The following is a 17764-nucleotide window of genomic DNA, read 5'->3' as shown; positions in this document are numbered from 1 at the left end:
ACCCACTTACATCTCATCGTCCAAACTTTAAGCCCAGTAACGTTTATTATGAGATTGCTTTTTTCTTTTTCCTTTTCTTTTTTGAGACATTTAAAGACTTCCGTGTTAGTGGTCCAGTTAAATTACTTGACATGTACAACAGGATCAAAAGCCCTAATGCATCTTACGCGGCCCCGGTGTGTTATGCAAATAGAAGTGTTTTAATGAAGGCATCATGAATAATTCAGGAGTGGTGTTCCACAACAAATACACCACAGGAGCAAATCCTCAGAAAAAAAAAAAAGATTGCTTTGGAAAAATAAAAAGTGAAGTATCTCTGGCTTTCGCTTCATATCCACAACTGCTCATCACTTTCTTATTAACAAATGTCAGCAAATGGAAATAAGTCATTTAACTGCTTTGGAAAATGCAACAGATGCACTCGCTGCGTCCACTCAAGTTTTCTCTCGCTGCCACCAGCCTTTTTTAGCATTAATTTTAAAAAAATGAATGTAAGGGCAAGGCTTCAGACTCAATTTGTCTTTTCGGAGTCTTGCTTGTATAATACCAGAGTGTGATTACTGCTTGCAAAGCAAAGAAAAGAGGGACGCTCTCCAAGCGAACTCAATGATTATTAACAAGCTGCTGGCGTCCTAAATATAACACCAAAAACATCAACATTCAAACAAGACACGTTTGTTTTACTTGTGCAAGTTAACGGCTTGGCTTAGCTGGACAACACATGCTCAAACCATGTGACGTGGCTGTGTCACATGGTTCCAGCAGGCTATTGTGTACGGATTGTCTTTGATGCCAAGTTGTTGCCTTGACAGCCCTGAGCTAAGCAAGAAAGGTGAGAATTATTCTCCACCCACACAGCACTTGGAAGTCTCTTATCTAATACTCCAGCAGTAATCAAGATGAAATCCTTCTCTGGATCAAACTCAGGACATGTTGACCTAAAACGGCCCAGGCCGCGTTCTTTAATTTCAAATTCTGCTTCGTCATGCTCCGTTGTTTTTTAATGTGTGTGTCATTATCTAAACAACAGCCAGCGTGAGCATCATTTTCTGCATCTCCACCCACTGCCACTTCGCTGTCGCTCACAGTGATGCGGACGCACCGCAAATGAATATCTCAATGTCCACTACGGCCCGTGCAGATGTCTCCGCCAAAGCGCCCCCCTGGTCAGTGACATAGCCAGGCTGACTTTGTAATCATATTACTAATGCATGTCTCATTAGTTTGTGCCAAGGCTGAGTGTCTCTGCTTCCTCCTGCTCTTCTCATCCTCTCTCTCTCAGACACGCACACACACACACACACACACACACACACACACACACGCACACATGCATACACACAAAACCACACACAACCATCTAGTCAATTGCTGGCTGGCATTTGAGGGTGTCTGGGCTTGCATCTAAAGCAGTTTACTGGGGAAATAATAGCCCTCTAAAAGGATTCTCTGTATGCAGAATCATCCCATTCTATTTGAATTCTGGTGAGACAAATTAAATTTTGCCAGGTGAGTCTTGCACCATGTTGAGACGACAAAAGAATGAGAGGCAGGGGAGGAAAAACTAAATTAGACGAGAGTTCTGGGTGCGACTGCGACAGATCCTGTTTGAGATATCGATGCATTTAGATTTGATTTATTTTCGTTCTTTCAAAAGTGAAATCAATAGAAAGTATGCGTTAGGAAACTTAATGAAAGACTGAGAGAGAGACAGACAAAATGCATCTTCAACTATTCCCATTACAGTTTCTTGAAAGCGTGTCAAAACAATGACTTGCTCCACAGCTGTTTTTTCTTTTCTTTTTGTCTCCTGTTAGTTTGCATTGGATTTTGGTAAAACAGTAAGCATCCCACATCCTCCTAAAAAAAAATCCAACCTGGGGAAGGCCATTACAGAAAATATTACACTGTCATTTGTCATGAGCTGTCTATCTTAGCTACTTTTCTCCCCCTGCACTGTTGCTGAAAGATGCTTCAGTGAAAGTAATGTTGCCATGGAACCTTCAATACTCGCCCACCTTTCTTTACTTTTAACCATTTTCTCATGCAAAGTTCTCACAGACTGAACATGCAAACTTTTATGTGTTGCTTTAAATAGGCCCGACTGGATCTAATGCTGAGTTAACTCCTGATATTGATCCCATGGAAAAAGCTTTAAGTGCATTCCTTCAAAACAAAAAAGGTCTTCCTTAAGAGCATCTTTAGAAACAACTGTCACTACTGCCCTTTCCGTGAACCACACAGCGTTCAATATTGATGAGATCATTCTTTTTCACTGGGTTTTTGTAGCATAACTGCAATATGTGGCACCCCGAGAAAACGACTTGTTTTCGCACAGCATCCTGTCCTTGCAGCGTCAGTCGGTTTAAAGTTGGTACCATGCCGAGGCAAACACGCAGCATGCATGAGCATACTATCAATTTCCTCCCACCAGGCAGTTTCCAAGGCACTTGGCCTAAATATCAACTCCAGTCAAATCGACTGAAAGGGAGTGATCTGCTTCGGGCTGAGATCTATAAGTTTGTGTGTGAGTGTGCTGCACTCTCCAGTGATAACAACAGCAAAATGCTTTACAACAAGCACTGGCAGTCCTTTGAACGAGGATTTGGATGATACTAACGGCCTGACCTGTAATCGTTCCAAAACAGAGCTATTATAACTTTATTTGCAAGGGTCACTTCTACGTCCTCAAAATAGATTTAGTAAAGCTCAAAAAAAGGAAAAAAAGCTGGCTGTGTGACACTCGGAAGAGCTTTGACTAGAATAATCTTCTGTTGTTGTTTAGAGGCTTTAACGTTTCACTGAGAAAGCAATTTTAAAACGGATGAGGGCGTAATCCCTGACAATACTGGGATTATCTCTTTAAATGACCTTTATCTTGCCATGAGCATAGAGTGCTTTTCAACTCCACTATCCCAAGTCTGGTTTGATTACAACATGAATGCCTCTTTAAAATCACAAGGCTGTGCACAGGCTATATAGCTGCATGGAACCTGCGCATTCAAAAGGAAAGATAAGGGCATCAGGTGTATTTCAGAGATATGTAACAAGCCAAGTGGAACACTGCTCCAAAATAATAATAATAATAGAAAAGTTTACTAAATGCTCAGATTGTGACTTACAAAAATGTGTAACCTACTACCCATCCCGATCTCTTATGAATTTTAAACTCACATTTGAAGCTGGTGATTTTTTTTTAGTTACTTATTTTTTGATTTTGAAACAAACAAATATGGTAAATAAGGAAGAAAGCTTTTGGCTGTTTTTTTTGAACAGCTCAAAAATAATAGAGTGAAGCAGAGGGGTAGCTGGGCTGTTTTAGAGTGATTTAAAGAGGCTCCCACCAAATGACAGATTAGTCGATCATCTCCCGTCTTCGTTAGTTGGAATTTCTGCCTCATCAAAGGTGCAACATTTTCCCCTCAGAACTTGAAGGGAAGTGCAAGTATCGCTTTGGTTCAGATAATTGGAGCCTTGGGACCTGGTACAGTAATGGGAAAGAGATTGACTAAAAAGTTGACTATATTTCACAACTAAACTTTCTACCACATCACCTCTTGTGTTGTTTTTCAAGTCTAAGACTCTCTTTATTATCCACTGTTCGTTTCTCATGTAGTACGTGTGCAAATGTTTGTCTTTAATATATTTTAAATAGTTCCAGTTCTATAAGTATAGGTATGTATTTCTCTGAAATACAGAGTGATATGTTTTCCACAAGGATCTCCTTTAGTTTTCAAATGGTCTTTGTACCTTTAGAGGGTTCAAGGGTGAATCTTGCACCTAAAAATGAGCATCTAACCAAAGAAACCTTTAGCACTGCTGTATCCAGTTTTGTTGGATCCGCTTATTGAATAGGTCAAATTTCATCTTTATTTGAGTTATATTCCTAATGAATAATTTAGCAACATGCATAATGCATGTGACGATTTGCAGCATGTGCTGCAGAGATAACGGGAAAAATATTTTGGGGATTTACAGTGTGTTTGACCTTTCATAAAGTCGAGCTTAATTCAGCTGTGAGTGTATCATTTTTCAGTGTTGCTTTGTGAACGAAATTTCACAAAGAATGGGTTTTTGTGATGTATTTCCATCCCTCGTCCAATAAGAGGACATCTCTCTTCAACTTCAACGGGATTTTTTTAAGTTGCCAAAAATGAACTGATGCTGATGAGTCACTGCACCAAGTGGAAAAAGAAGAGAATAACCTGACATTAAGAATTTGACAGGAAAAAAAAAGTCTTGCTTCCCGATAATTGTGTCGAGTGATTCATCCTGTTATATCCTGGATATTTAAGGCACATAGCTGAAAAAGTCCAAAAAAGTTACAAATAGGTTTATGACAAATTGTTGTACTTGTGAGTGCTGAGGGCTTGCGGTGAAACCTTTTTTTTGACTTCATGCTTGCGCTCCACTGCAAATGCAAGAAGATAACTCATCCCTCTTTCTAAAAACTAATAAATGCTGCTGAAACATTTGTTTCTGTTTGATATATAAAAGCAAGAAAACACACGTTTGATATATTGACACAAAAAGAACATCAACATTTTGATTATAAAAAAATTACAAATGATCGACTTTGACATTTGCATATTAACAAACCAAAATGTACAGTAAAAGAACAGTATTGTAATCATAAGAGTGATTCTGTCTTCAATAAATACGACACTGTGTTGTACTATATGGCATGAATATGTAAACGTGCTGCAAACACATATCTACTGTATGTGTTAGTTTCATCTGCTGTGTAAAAACAAATGTTTTGATGTTTAAATGCACACTTACTTGGTGGAAAATGACTTATCTTTGTTACAGTAAAAAACAAAAAAAATAAACAATGTAGATGTAAAACTGTGGCTGAAAGGCTAAAAACACTTCATCATTAATAAAATTATCAAACTTTAAAATCTTACATTAATCACTTTTCATACAGGATGTACAAAAACACACTTTCCCCCCTTTTTTCTTTCCATTAAAGGCTGTGGGCAAAACTTCTACCCGCTTCTAAACTTTTTGCTTGAGTCACTTTCCCTTATTTGGCTGTTTGAGCTTTACTGAATGTTGGAAATCTGGATGAAAAAGTATCCTGAAAGGATCTCAAGTAGAAGTCAGTTCAGTTGAAGCTCAGCTTTTATACGTTCACAAGACTGGGTCCGTTGGGCTCGCTAACAGAGCCTCTATGCCTGTGTCCAGAGTACTCCCCAATAAATGAGCCGTCCTCATTGAACTCTCTTCCACCGTCTGCATAGTCGCCCAGGGTGTATCTGCTGACACTGTCCCCAGCTGCATCATCTCCTTTCAGGGAACACAGGCTACCGCTCTTCAGTGGCTTTTCATCGCTGTCGCTGTCATTAAGAAGAACAGAAAAGGATGGCTGAGGTCAGCGGTGCAGTGGGTAAAATAAACCCGTGGTATAGCACATCAAACAGATGTTTTGAGCGCAAAACATGTCGCCTTAAGAGGCCGTCTTTGACGCGAGCACACTGCACACTACGTATTTCACACGAAATTAAAAGCTACACACACAAACACCAGCAAACAGAGAATAATCAGCACATATAGACTGCCAAATACTTGCTAAGAGAAACACGGGCTCATAAAGCAAGTTCTTATGGTTTCAATACATCACTAGAGGCAGTAGGCAGGGGTGGATCCAGCGGCTGCACAGCAGGAAAGGGAGCACAAGGGAGGCAGGAACGGGTTGCTACAATCACTTCACTAATTGCTAATTGCCAGGGCTTCAGGACCGAAGGCAATTTCAAATCTCTTTAGAGCCAGCAATGGAAATTGCCAGAGAGCAGTGAGAAAGAAGCCGAGTGGGAGGTGTGTGTGTGTGTGTGTAGTGGGGTGGAGGGCGGAGTGGAGGGTAAAGGCTGAGATTGAGAAAGGGAGAAGGAAGAGAGGAGTGGAGGTGGGGCATATGCAATCCCAGACAAACAGCCTGTCATTCGTAGTATTCCCATGGGCCCACACTCCGGCTGAGGAGATTAGATGCCAATTTAAGGCCGGGCGACTGGCCAACTTGCAGGTGTCTTGCTACAAGACGTGGGGGTCACCTCAAAGCACTGAGGATATTTTTCCTCCCTGTCTTTCTTTTCAAATTCCCTAAACGATCAGTGTTTGGCAACACCTCTATCCCTCTCTCGAGCGCGCCCGCTCTCTCTCTCTTTGTATTCATAACACAGAGCGTCTGCGTTCACAAACGCTCAGGTGGCACATGCATGATAGCGCCATTTGAGGCATATTGCAGTTGACACCTGTGTCAAACAAAAGCTCAACATTTTGAGCAGGATTTCAGCACAGAGACCCGGTTAAAGCTGAGATTATAAAATGGCTCTCCTTCACAGGGATTTTTTTAATAACCAATCTTATCTCTTTCATGAGGCCGTTTACAATGCAAGCCACATAAGGTCCACATTTCAGCTCTTATCAAACCTTCTTTCTCTGACGACTCTAGAGCGCTGCAGATAAGTGGCTGTTATCTAAGAGCAGTGGAATGCCACCGCCGCTGCAGCCCGCCCACAGTGACTTTGAATGCCATGATAAAATGGGGCTGAGTGCTTTTGAGCCCCAGCTCACTCAAAAGCTACAGGTGGAAAAGGGAGGGGGGGCAGAAGGTAATTAAATTTGTCTTCCCATTGACCTATGTTGACTTGGTTTGGTGGGGTTGGATGGAGTGGGGGCGGCGAAACTTCAGGTGCAAGGTGTATTTTCCCCGATCGTGAAGCTGAAGTTGTTTGTATTCTAGTTTAAAGGTGTCTGGAGAAATAACTTCCCTGCATCTGCTGCCTTCTCCCAAATTGCACATAAAAATATGAGCAGTATGAGAACATGAGAGCTTTCACCAGGCTAGGAAGGAAAAAAAAGAAAAAGAAAAACATAAACTGGCTGAGGAAAAAATTGCATCACACGCTTGGCTAACGGCCTGCTCCAGCCATGACACCTGCTGTTCTTGCAGTGGACAGAGGGGCAAAGCAATAGAGGGCTGTCTACAAAGAGAAATCATCTGAAGCATAATTACCACTTGTCAGCTCCCCAGACACGTGGCATACCGGTGGGTGGTCTATTGCCTTTAGAGATTCAAAGGGCACTACAGAGCCCTGAATCCAGCTCTAAAGCCAGGAAAACAACATCATAGTAAGGCTAAGGGTACTCTGGGGGGACAGTAGTCAGAACAGACTCATGAAACCAACCATGAGAAGCATTCTAAACAGATAGTTGCAGCAAAGCATCTGCACTGGCTCACAAACAAACACCAGGGTTTCTCCTGCCCTGCGAGCTCCGAAATAAAGTTTGTCAGAAAGTAATTCAATATCACAGCATTTTCCTTTTTTTGCCAGTTCTTTCTTCACATGTGGAAAAAAAAGGAGAAAAAACTTGGGCACATTCTTAAGACTTTCTGTACCATTTCGTCAACCTTGCAGAAAATAGTACTTTACCAAAAGGATGCCTGGAAGTCATTGCAGCACCTATGCACAATCGTAGCCACTGCTGACAGTTTTTTCTTTTTTTTTTAAGCGTGCAGCCCTAAATTAATACATGTAACCTATATTGAGCCAATTAATGCATAATACAGTCGCCGGTGCAAAACTACTAGAAATGAGTCACTCGGCGGGTGTGGACACAGTTATTTCTTTCCTGGCCTCATTGTGTACGTATTTGGAGGCGTTTCTCTTTCAGAGTGCAAAATCTGGGGAGGAGAGCGTTTAAATGAATCACACAAATGTGATTTATTAAAGTTTGTGGCTAGCAGTTTACTGCACGTTGCACCATGTCTTAGCTGGCAGCTGATTTGACTGTGATAGTTGCTGCTAAGAGTGTTAATTTATTTGGAAAGTCAGTGGAAGAAGTTATGAGAATGAGCATATAAATAGGACTGGTGGATGGTCCAAAGCTGTGAGTGCCGTGCCAAAGCTTTGGCTCTGTCCTCTACCACTTCACCGTGATTATTTGGAGCTGTGCCCCAATATATTTGTGGTCGTCAGTAATACTGTTACTTTGATTCAACAGAGCAGAACTTCATGTGAAGCATCAGGAGGAGAACAGCTGTCCGGGAAAAAAAAACTAAATCAAATTAAATTTTAAAAACGCATATGTGCCCGGTACCTTTACAACTGTTTATACTGATCCTGTAATAGAGGTGACGTGTCCACTGCGTACCTTGCCTCTTGCCCTATGATGGCCAAGAAAGGCCCCAGTCTCCCATGAACTGGATAAGCAGTTGAACCAGGGATGTTAAACATAAGCCCTGGGAGCCAGAATTGGCCCACCAAAGTCTCCAATCCAGCACGTTAAAGAGCTTTAGAAAATGTGAAGGAGTGCATAGATTTTGCACTTTTAAGTATATTTTCATAAGTTTTACCGTTTTTCCTGACAAAGACTGCTCCCTTACACCAATCACTAACAGATAAACAATGAAATAACAGGGACGTTCCTGTTTTCCTACTATTACAGTTAATCCAGAGAAAAATGAAGTAAATTTAAAGTAAATTTTCTGTGAATTAATGAAAACTTTATATTTATAATTTTTATAATTACAGGACAGCTGTGGAAATGGAGTAACATAGTTTTCTGTAAATTTACACATTTGTTGGTCCCATATGTGGCTCACGTTGTACAATGAGTTTCACAGCACTGGGTTAAAGATAAATAAATGGATGGATAGCATCAAAAATGTGTCTAGATGCTCAGACCTGGAGCATGTTAGATCATGTCCTTGTAATTTTAACTGTAATCTTACAGAAAATGATTGTTCCCACAGTTGGCTGAGAGTAAGATTCCTTGATTTGACTTTAATAAATAGCTGCATCCTCACACGGCATGCACAAAAAAAAAAACAGGGATGCCTACTCTGGATAAATCTCTGGATAAATCTTACACTCCGACTGAGCGATTGGATTTATCAAGCGAACAGCTGCCACAGCCTCGGAGACCCCACAGGCGTTTCCCCTTGCTCCAGAACGCTTTCTCAGGAAACGCATGGATGCCGTTTTTTCTTAGTCGATTTCTCGCTCTTTCATCAGGTCCGCTCATTTTTGACCTGCTAATTTACGCGTCTCTTGCTAATTTGTTTTCATTACTGAAATGAACCGACTGCATCTGTTCATTTAGTAGATTGCCTGCAACACTTTTCACTCCCGTTGGCACTTTTTATCACAATTGCGACATCAAGCAAATCTGCGCCACTAAGTAACTGTGGTCCGTAATATAAAAACAGGGTCATGGACACTGGACAATGCATTCTTTCCTGTTTAACAGAATTACAGTCTTGGCAAGAAGCACAGGAACGCAATTGGCAGCAACCACACAATTGTGAGTAATCATGTTCTGAATAATACGATGACGAGAAGAATCAAAGCAGGCAGAAGAGGCTATTTTAGGTGCTTTCTGCACAAACAAACACACCATTGTCACACAGTTGCCGCAATGCTGTCAAGCAAAATAGGATTCGCTCAATTCCCCAAAATTATCACCGTAGCAGCTAAACAATGCAAACAATGGAAATTCAACAGCTATTATAAAGTACAACAGCTGCCTGCTTCGGGCTCAAAGGGCTGGTTTTTCAACCATTTGTCATTCTTAGTTTATTCCTGCCTCACAGAATGTAAGATATTTTCCATCAGCAATTATCGTGTATCCAGAATCTGTGCGTGTGCAGTAGGAACTTCCTCTTTTTTAAAACTACTTAAAACTATTTAAGTAAATCTGCATCTATTAAGTTCCCAAGTAAGCTGAGGCACTACAGACAGGAACTAGTAATGTTTCAATAACCTTTATTATCCCTAAAGTTTGCTAAACTATTTTATATATACATATGAGCAAGCACTTGGCAACAGTGGGAAGGAAGAACTCCCTTTTAACAGGAAGAACTATTAGTGGGTCTAAGACTTAAAGCTAAACTGAAATTAAAACTTCCTTTTGTAAAAACAAGAAACATGAAAGAGAACAAGACTTGCAAACTAAACGAGCTTTCTGTTTCTAAGGGAAACAGTATGGCGAGTCCTTCACTAACTTTTTACACAACACAACTGTGTTTGAAAGGAGAACTTCGTCAGTAACACAGGCTCATGTCAGCAGTGTGAGACTGCAGTGAAATCACAGTTTAATTGTAGTCTAGATTTACAAAAAAACAGTTTAAATAGCTGGTATCAGAGCTGTTGTCTGAAAAAGATCTTTTAAAGACTGATCATGTCTATAAATCTTTTCTCCGCTGGATTTTTGAAGCCGTGCAAATGCCAAGCAAACAAATGAGTTTCGAGGTTTGTTGATACCTCCAGCCTGCTCCAGCTGCAGTCAAGGGTGTTTGTTCAGTTTTCACCTGAGAATTTTCAGAAATTCTCAGGTAAGGGAGGGCAAAAACTATGGAAATTAGAAGTCTATGGAATAATTTTAATATTTAGACCCTTTGACTAAAAATTGCAGCATTTATCTCAAAGAAATATACGCAGTAAGTTGTGTTACATAGAATGACAGCAAGTTTTTAAAAAAAAAAACACCAATAAAACACTCAAACACACACAAAAGGAGGCAAGCAGTGCACAAATATTCAAAAAAATATTAATATATATATAAAAGCATACACAGACTAGCACACAAATGGCCTACTGATGCCTAAAGCAACTACGTGACTTAAGCACTTTGTAGAACAGACACATGCACGTCATCAGGAGTGAAAGAACATAATTCCAACTAAAAGGGAACAAAGCTTGTGCTGTGTGTTAACCACTACTTTTAACTACACCGTGTGATTACCTAGCCCATTAAATGACGAGAACACTGGCTTCTAGGTTCATCCTGGTAAAGCTCATGAATGTGCGGTTTGCTTTTAGGGTGGGAGGGAAAGACACCACAGTGATACATGACAAAAATGTATTTTTCAGCCAGAAAACATTTAACATATGCCCAGCATATTAATTTGACTACAGCATAGTGATTTTTGAGATAATAAAAAATAGATATTTCTCATCAATCTTTGGCACTGCAGCGTACAGAAAAGGGGTATAGCTCACCTGTAGTCACAGAAGGTGTCATCATTCATTTTCTGTGACGCCGTGTCAGAGTGGGGATCTTCCTTTTCTTTCACTGCCGAGAGGGCAAGACAGGCACTTTAGCACCATTGTTAGTGCAGCACTTTCACACAAAGATGCAATCATATTTTACTCGTGTGTGCATCCATAAGTCTCCAGATTCAGATTTATTTTAGAAGATCTTGTCTTTACCATCCTACAAAGGGAAAATAACTCAAACAGCAGTATTTCTGGAAACTGCAGAAATGTCAAAACTGAACATATCTAAGCTTAAAAGATCCACTTAGCGATACGCAATCTCAACACTGTAAGATTAGAAATTGAGAAGTCATGACCAAAACCATCTGAGAAGAGCTAAATCTGTGTAAACATTACATTAAGTCTTTACATGGAAACCCTCTCTTCTGCGTGTCTAGCACAAAGTGCTGGATGTCAGCTCTTTGTGCAAACAACACTTTGAAAAGACCAGTTGCATTTCAGAAAGCCAAAAGAGGGGTTCCTTGAAAAGAACTGGATGGGCAAAAGGGGGGAATCCAAAGGAGCTGATGAAAAATTCAGGGCTTTATGTCAAAGCTACAGCAGGCAAAGAAGTGGAGTGGGCAGAAGATGGGGAAGCATGAAGGCTGAGAGGAAAGAAACAGAGTGAACAGACACTTTGCAGGCAGGCCCATTGTGAGACTGAATTTGACTCTGATACATGGCAGCACAATAGTGAGATGGAAGAGCTCGGAAGGTCTCCTCAGGTGAGCAGTGGAGAGGAGTGCAACAAAGGCGGCTGATTCCCGCTTGTCTGTCTTGACAAGTATGAAATCAGCGGCACTAAGAAAACTAACACGGCCGTACCAATTATTTGCAGCTTGCAGCTGCCGTGCAAAGGTGACCCACATGCATAAACAGGTTTGAGCTCAGGGTTGAGGCCCAAAAGCATAATCCTGATAAATTGGTAGTAGTCAATTTTAGCTCAAAATGACTTAAGGGACTCAACCCTGGCTAAAGACTAACTGACCTTTTTCCATGGCGAGCTTTTCTTGTCGCTGTGGCGATGGCGTACCTGCATACTTGCCACCTTTGTTTTTCCGCAGAAAGCAGGCAATGACCACAACAAGGGTGAGCAATGCCACAGCGCACATGGTCCCAATCATCCAGCCGTGGGTTGAAAAGCTGCCCTTCAGACTTTCAGGATCTGAAAACAAGTGCAAGAGAGCTCAAGAACCAGCTGTACACACCGGGTCTATTAGGTGGTCCCAACCACTCGAGCACTCCTAAACAACTTGATCTTTGATTGAAAAAAAAAAATGGGATGAGCTCAGGGTTGATGTCACACTGACTCTTTACTCAGATGTTAGACGGGAAGAAGACAAAAGCAAATGTGCAAGGATTCAAGAAGAAAAAAATGAATAAATTCACACGTTCAGCACAGTCAGTCACTCAGTCGGTTTGATAATGATATGCTGGTGTTGTTATCACTAAAATCTACTGACGCTGACAGTCTTTGCTTCTCTCACCTTTGGTGCGTGTCTCGATAACGTCTTCGAAAATACTAGCGTTATCGAGCAGCCTCTTAGCCATGAGGCGCACAGTGTACACCGTCTTCGGTTCAAGCCCGTCAATTATGTGGAAACTTTGAGAAGTGTTTACAGCCTCTGAAATCCGCCAGTTCCCATCACCTACACAGCCAAGCACAGGAAGTGCACAAGCAGCAAGTCTGTATTAGCAGAAGAGGATGTGCTGTTGGCGACTAATAAATGGTTCTCCAGTATTATGGTTACACTAAATATAACTTAAACACATCTGAATCCATTTTTAAAGGGAAGGGATTGAAGCAACCACGGAGGCTTACGCTATATTTTTAGGTGTTAATGTAAAACATCCCTAGGTGTACCTAAACATGATACAACCTTAAATTCCTATCAATGTTTAGCAAGGCGGGGACAGGAAAAGTAGCTTACGGTTATTCATATAAGCCACATAAAGCTGCAAGCTCCGCTGCTCTTCTCTGGCAGTCCAGCTGATTTTGGCAAAGGTGTCACTCACGTAAGAGCTTATGTTCAACAGGGCTGGAACTGATAAAGAAAGAAGAAATAGGGGGAAGAAAATAAGGAGGAAAGGAAAACGCAGACAGGCAGAGAGAAAAGGAGAGAGAAGGCAGGAAAAGAGGATTAGCAGAGGCAAATAGGATCCCCTGCAGCTTGAGAACAGTGCGTCTAGCAGAAACCCTTCAAAAAGACAGTTCAAAAGGCAATTCCCGGTCCCAGACTTAATTGAGTGGAGTTGGATTTGGGCTCATAAAGGGTAGATATATAGATCGTGGGCGGGAGTGACATCTAGTCTTCCCTCTACGTTAAATAAAGCTGGCATTTCGTGGCACACCCCCCACCACCACGAGTAGATATCAGAGCAGATTGAAACAACTCCATGCCTCGAATACTATTGTTACTTGAAAGTTCAAGTACATCAAGACGAGCTCACAGGCTTAATATTGGCTGCGCATGTGTGAGTGTGAGCTATATACCTAAAGAAGGATGAGTAGAATTGCCTGAGATAGAGCTGGGAACAGACAGAGAGCAGTTGTAGCCTGGAATGAAAGAGAAACCTCAGATGTTAGATTCCTTCTACAAAAGCTGTCAAGTCTAATATATTGTGCAACAAGCGAGACTACATAAAGGCGGAATTTGTTAGAGCGACTGGGAAAACTGCATTAATGGCAGTAACTGCACAAGCACAGCGCAACTTATACCGCGGTAGACACCCTGTAACTGCAGCAGGGATTGAACAATAAATCTGACTTGCAAATTTAAACCACAACTGTCACTTTCCGACAAGTGATTTGCACAAAGAAATGTCTTTCTGTCTCTCCCGAAGTGGTATACAGGACTCACCAAAATTATATTTGGATAACTATAAAGGACATGTTTTTGCTGAGGCTATGGAAAGCTACTTGCTACACCAACACGCCTACAACCTCGTCTGTCTCTACCACCACTTCTATGTTGGCTAGCTACACCAGCTGCAGGCGGTGATACATACTGCTCTGAGCAGGGGCCACAGCTGGAGTCTGGGACAAATCTTCAGAGGGATAAAAAGAAATCGAAGAAGCAGAAGATTACATGTTTATGAAAATCCTGCTTTAAGGTTTATAGACCAGGCACACAAACACATGCTGACACATTTGCAGGGCCACCGGAGAACAAAAGTGCATTCTCACAAACACATACAAGCTCTGTGTGTGTAGCTGCATCAAGTGCTGCTTTGGATTTGAAGTCTGGTTGACATCTGCACCACTAGAGGGCACTGTGCAACCAAACGTAAACATCTAGTTTTGTTCTGACAGTTACCTACGGAAAACTACTAATAACCTTATTCTAGTGACGATACATGCATATATAGCAAATAAAAACAAGAAAACGCAAATATTTTTTAAATCTGTCTAAAAAGTTTTAGTTTTTAAAAATTGACTGAATTCCTGTTTCTTGCCTAAATTTGAACTGGCTTCTCGGATTCATCATTTTGAACAAATACCTTGAACATACAAACATACAAAAAATGATTTTGGTAATCACCAGTATTGTAATTTATGCCCTTATATTGAAGGCTGGTCTACATACAGTGAAGCTAAACATGTGCTACAGAGGTGTTTCCATGGAGAACAGAGAAGAGGATAACATCTGGAGAGGTGAAAAGCACCAGCAACAATACCAGCAAAGTATAGAATTATAGCTAGCAATATAGTTATTGGGTAATTGAGGTTATTTAACAATTTTGACACTTTTCACCCTTTTAAGTCTGAAATGCTGCGTTGTTTATTTCAGAGCTGTTTCTTTAAATATGTGGAATACACAGATGCAGATGCTCAGCCTCAATTAAAATGACCTGTCTTCAGTTATAGCCAGCTAAACCCCTTCATGTGTTTAGTGAAGCAATTATATGATTAAGTATTAAATGTAGGATATAACCTCAAACTAAGCTACAAAGAAAACGAAGCTGCGTCTTGTGTTTGTGGGGTAATTCAAACTCCTCATCATCAGGCTGTCAGGTAATGAGTGACGTGCCGGCGTGTATGATGGGATAGCCGACAGCCGCACATCACCTCAGTAGGAGAATAACAGTGACAGCTGAGTGGCATCGAAAAGGGTTTATCCCGATTCAGCTTCAGCCCAAAAAAATTAAAAAGGGAGGAAATGAAGATGAGTAACGTGTACAGGGTAAAGGTAAGGCATTTGTTAACAATGTAGGTTCGCTTGTGGTGGAAGGGGGAGCCAGTGTTTGAGCCGCCTTGCTAAAAAAATGTCAGGAAGTAAACATGTTGTGGATGATAAAGGCTGTGTTCACAGTTACACGCGGTTCCTTTTAAACTGCAACATAAATACTGCTCTGCCTGTGGTTTTACTACTTGCACTTCCAAACAGATGCTCGTTTATTGCATTTTAATATGCTATTTTGTTTTCCTTTCATCTTGTGTTGCCGTCCGCACATTCGCAAGAACGCTGGTTAAATTTTCATTCCAAGTAATGGTTTCATTTAGTTTGTGTTCATCTGGACCACAGTCCAGTTTATTTACTTATTGTTTTATTGTTTTCTCACGTTGAAGAATTTCGTTTCCTAAATTTAAAAAAATAACAATAATTTTTTCTGATTAAAATGCAGCACCTGGAGCCTCACAGTTTACATTTTATTATTATTTTCTCGGTCAACCGGAGATTGTTGAATTTAGATTTACCAATCTAGCCGCACCCCACCACCACATCTTGCATTGGGCCCACCAAACAGCTAGAAACAGCCCTGCATGTTTACATTATTCATAAGTTATATGAATTTAAACAAGGTTTGAATTTCTAACTGGGGAGGAAAAAAGGTATCTTTACCTGTGGCAGACATATTACCTCATTTGTGAATGCGGTGAATTCCTGAATGTATTATTTCTCACATCATTTGGTGCGAATTAAGTGTGCCGCTACCTGAGCTTACATTAAAATATATGAGGATCCAAAAACAGAGCGCAGCAGGCAAGCAAAAGTTTAAATAACAAGAAAATCTGCAGACTGAACACTGGATAGCCGGGGGGGTTTGTGTACATAGATATCCGAGGTATAAGTTCAGACTGTGATTGTTTTTCTAAAGAAACTCAAAGTAAATAAATAGATGCGTTCGAGCCATTAGCAAATTTGTTGCCGATAACAACTTAGGTGTTCAAGTGCTGTGTCGGGGAGCAATAATTTAATCTCCAGAGAAGCTGGTTATTTTTGTGTGACTTTTGAGGCATGTGCTCCTCTGTGCTTTTTGTCAAGTTTGCAGCCTGCTTTATCTTTGCTCCTTTGTTATCTCCTGAGACCTGATGGAGAAAAATAGATATTTTTCCCACTGTGTGCCACACTGTTCTCTGTGGCTGTTAGCTTTGTTTTTTTTCTCCCATTTTTTCCTGCTTGTGTTTCTCGTGTTTCAACCCATTCTTTTACCCTTTTTTTTCCCTTTTTTTGGCTTGCACTTCAGAAACTCACTGGCATCGCAAGCTTTTCAAGCACAGACATGTGGACGCGTACACGGGTCTGCGTAATTGTTGTAGTTCAGACATGTCACTCTGTGATTTATCCAGAATATTTTCAAGGCAGGCAGCTGTTTATCCTAGCTAAATGGTGAGAGGCATTAAAAGCTTATTCAGTCAAAAAGGTGAACTATAAAAGGACTACTTCAGTGCCTGACCTCACTCAGCTCCCGTGCATTCATTTTTCTTTTTTTGCCCTGCTGTCACTCCATCACTCCCCGTTAACGTCTCTAAATTCACTCTGCCCCTGCTCTGTGCTGTTGGTCTCCATAAATCTCCTCCACTGCATTGTGACTAACGTGCCCCGAGGACAGCTCTCTCAAACAGAGCTATTTTATCTCCGCATCGAGCCTCTACTCAACCATATTTACAAACAATGCATCTAATGGCTCTCGGGCCGACATCCACCTACAAGATGCAGAGCTTCTCAAAGGAAGCATAAAAGCTCGGGAAGACTGAATAACTTTCATCAAAACATGCAGGGCCAGCAAATGGATGCTAAGCACTAGAAGGAGAAGCTCGTGGAGAGGATTTTATTCAAGATATAAATTAAAGCCATCACCATCTTCGTAGTTATTTGTGAATTAGTGAGTATTTTTTGTCAAATATCAGCTTTATTATGTTCTCATGTGACTGATTTGCTTCTACCTCACATCAAGGCTAAGCAAGTGATCTGCTCCAAGTCTACAACTTCTGGCTCCTCTGATAAATTCATTTGGTATAACATGAGTCAAGTTAGCCCTTAACTCTAAGACTTTTGTGAGGGTGCAGCCATTTCTTAGTTAGCAAAGTGGCACCAATTTAATTCCTGCTTTCACTTACAGTCTCTTTAATCACATTATTGTAATTTCTCACATCGCTTTATTTAAAAGAGCCTTTAAAGGATAAAATATTTGCACACGTCCGCCGCCAGACAAAGTCAAAAAGAGGAACCACAGCGCGCCGGTTTTAAATGAGCTGCACTCAGTATGCTCAGTGTATCCTTTCGAAATGTCCAAATCGTCGTTTTGCTTTTAAACTCCAACTGGCTCAAGACTAAACCGCAGACTCGGAGGTTCACTCGGCTCCTCTACTTGCAGGTTTGTTGAATATTCACAGCCGCTGTCATACGAAAACTGGAGATGTACCTTTTTATATGCAAACTGTGGAAAGCATTTACAAGGACATTAGGGAGGCAATTTCACCGAGCTTTTTAAGGCAG

General features: G+C 41.0%; 1 protein-coding gene and 1 long non-coding RNA gene across 6 annotated transcripts in view; one reads left to right on the top strand and one right to left on the bottom strand.

The window, feature by feature from the left end:
* LOC120435348 overlaps positions 1–17764 on the top strand; it is a 91393-nt gene that overhangs the window by 44268 nt on the left and 29361 nt on the right. The window lies entirely within an intron of this gene.
* The window catches only part of LOC116309745 (neural cell adhesion molecule L1-like protein), a 51954-nt gene continuing 37264 nt past the window's right edge, over positions 3075–17764 (bottom strand). For 2 of the 5 annotated variants that reach the window (XM_039604766.1, XM_039604767.1), the window contains exons 24-28: positions 12974–13087; positions 12530–12691; positions 12031–12207; positions 11007–11079; positions 3075–5342 (exon numbers count right to left, since the gene is read on the bottom strand). In XM_039604766.1, coding sequence (XP_039460700.1) covers positions 5129–5342; positions 11007–11079; positions 12031–12207; positions 12530–12691; positions 12974–13087 — 740 coding nt within the window. In that variant the 3' untranslated portion in view covers positions 3075–5128. The remainder of the gene's footprint in view (positions 5343–11006; positions 11080–12030; positions 12208–12529; positions 12692–12973; positions 13088–17764) is intronic. The other 3 variants (XM_031726430.2, XM_039604768.1, XM_031726431.2) reach the window with 3 other exon arrangements.

The sequence above is a fragment of the Oreochromis aureus genome, linkage group 20 (assembly GCF_013358895.1).
Source record: "Oreochromis aureus strain Israel breed Guangdong linkage group 20, ZZ_aureus, whole genome shotgun sequence".
Taxonomy (NCBI): Eukaryota; Metazoa; Chordata; class Actinopteri; order Cichliformes; family Cichlidae; genus Oreochromis; species Oreochromis aureus.
This window is presented reverse-complemented; position numbering and strand designations above follow the sequence as displayed.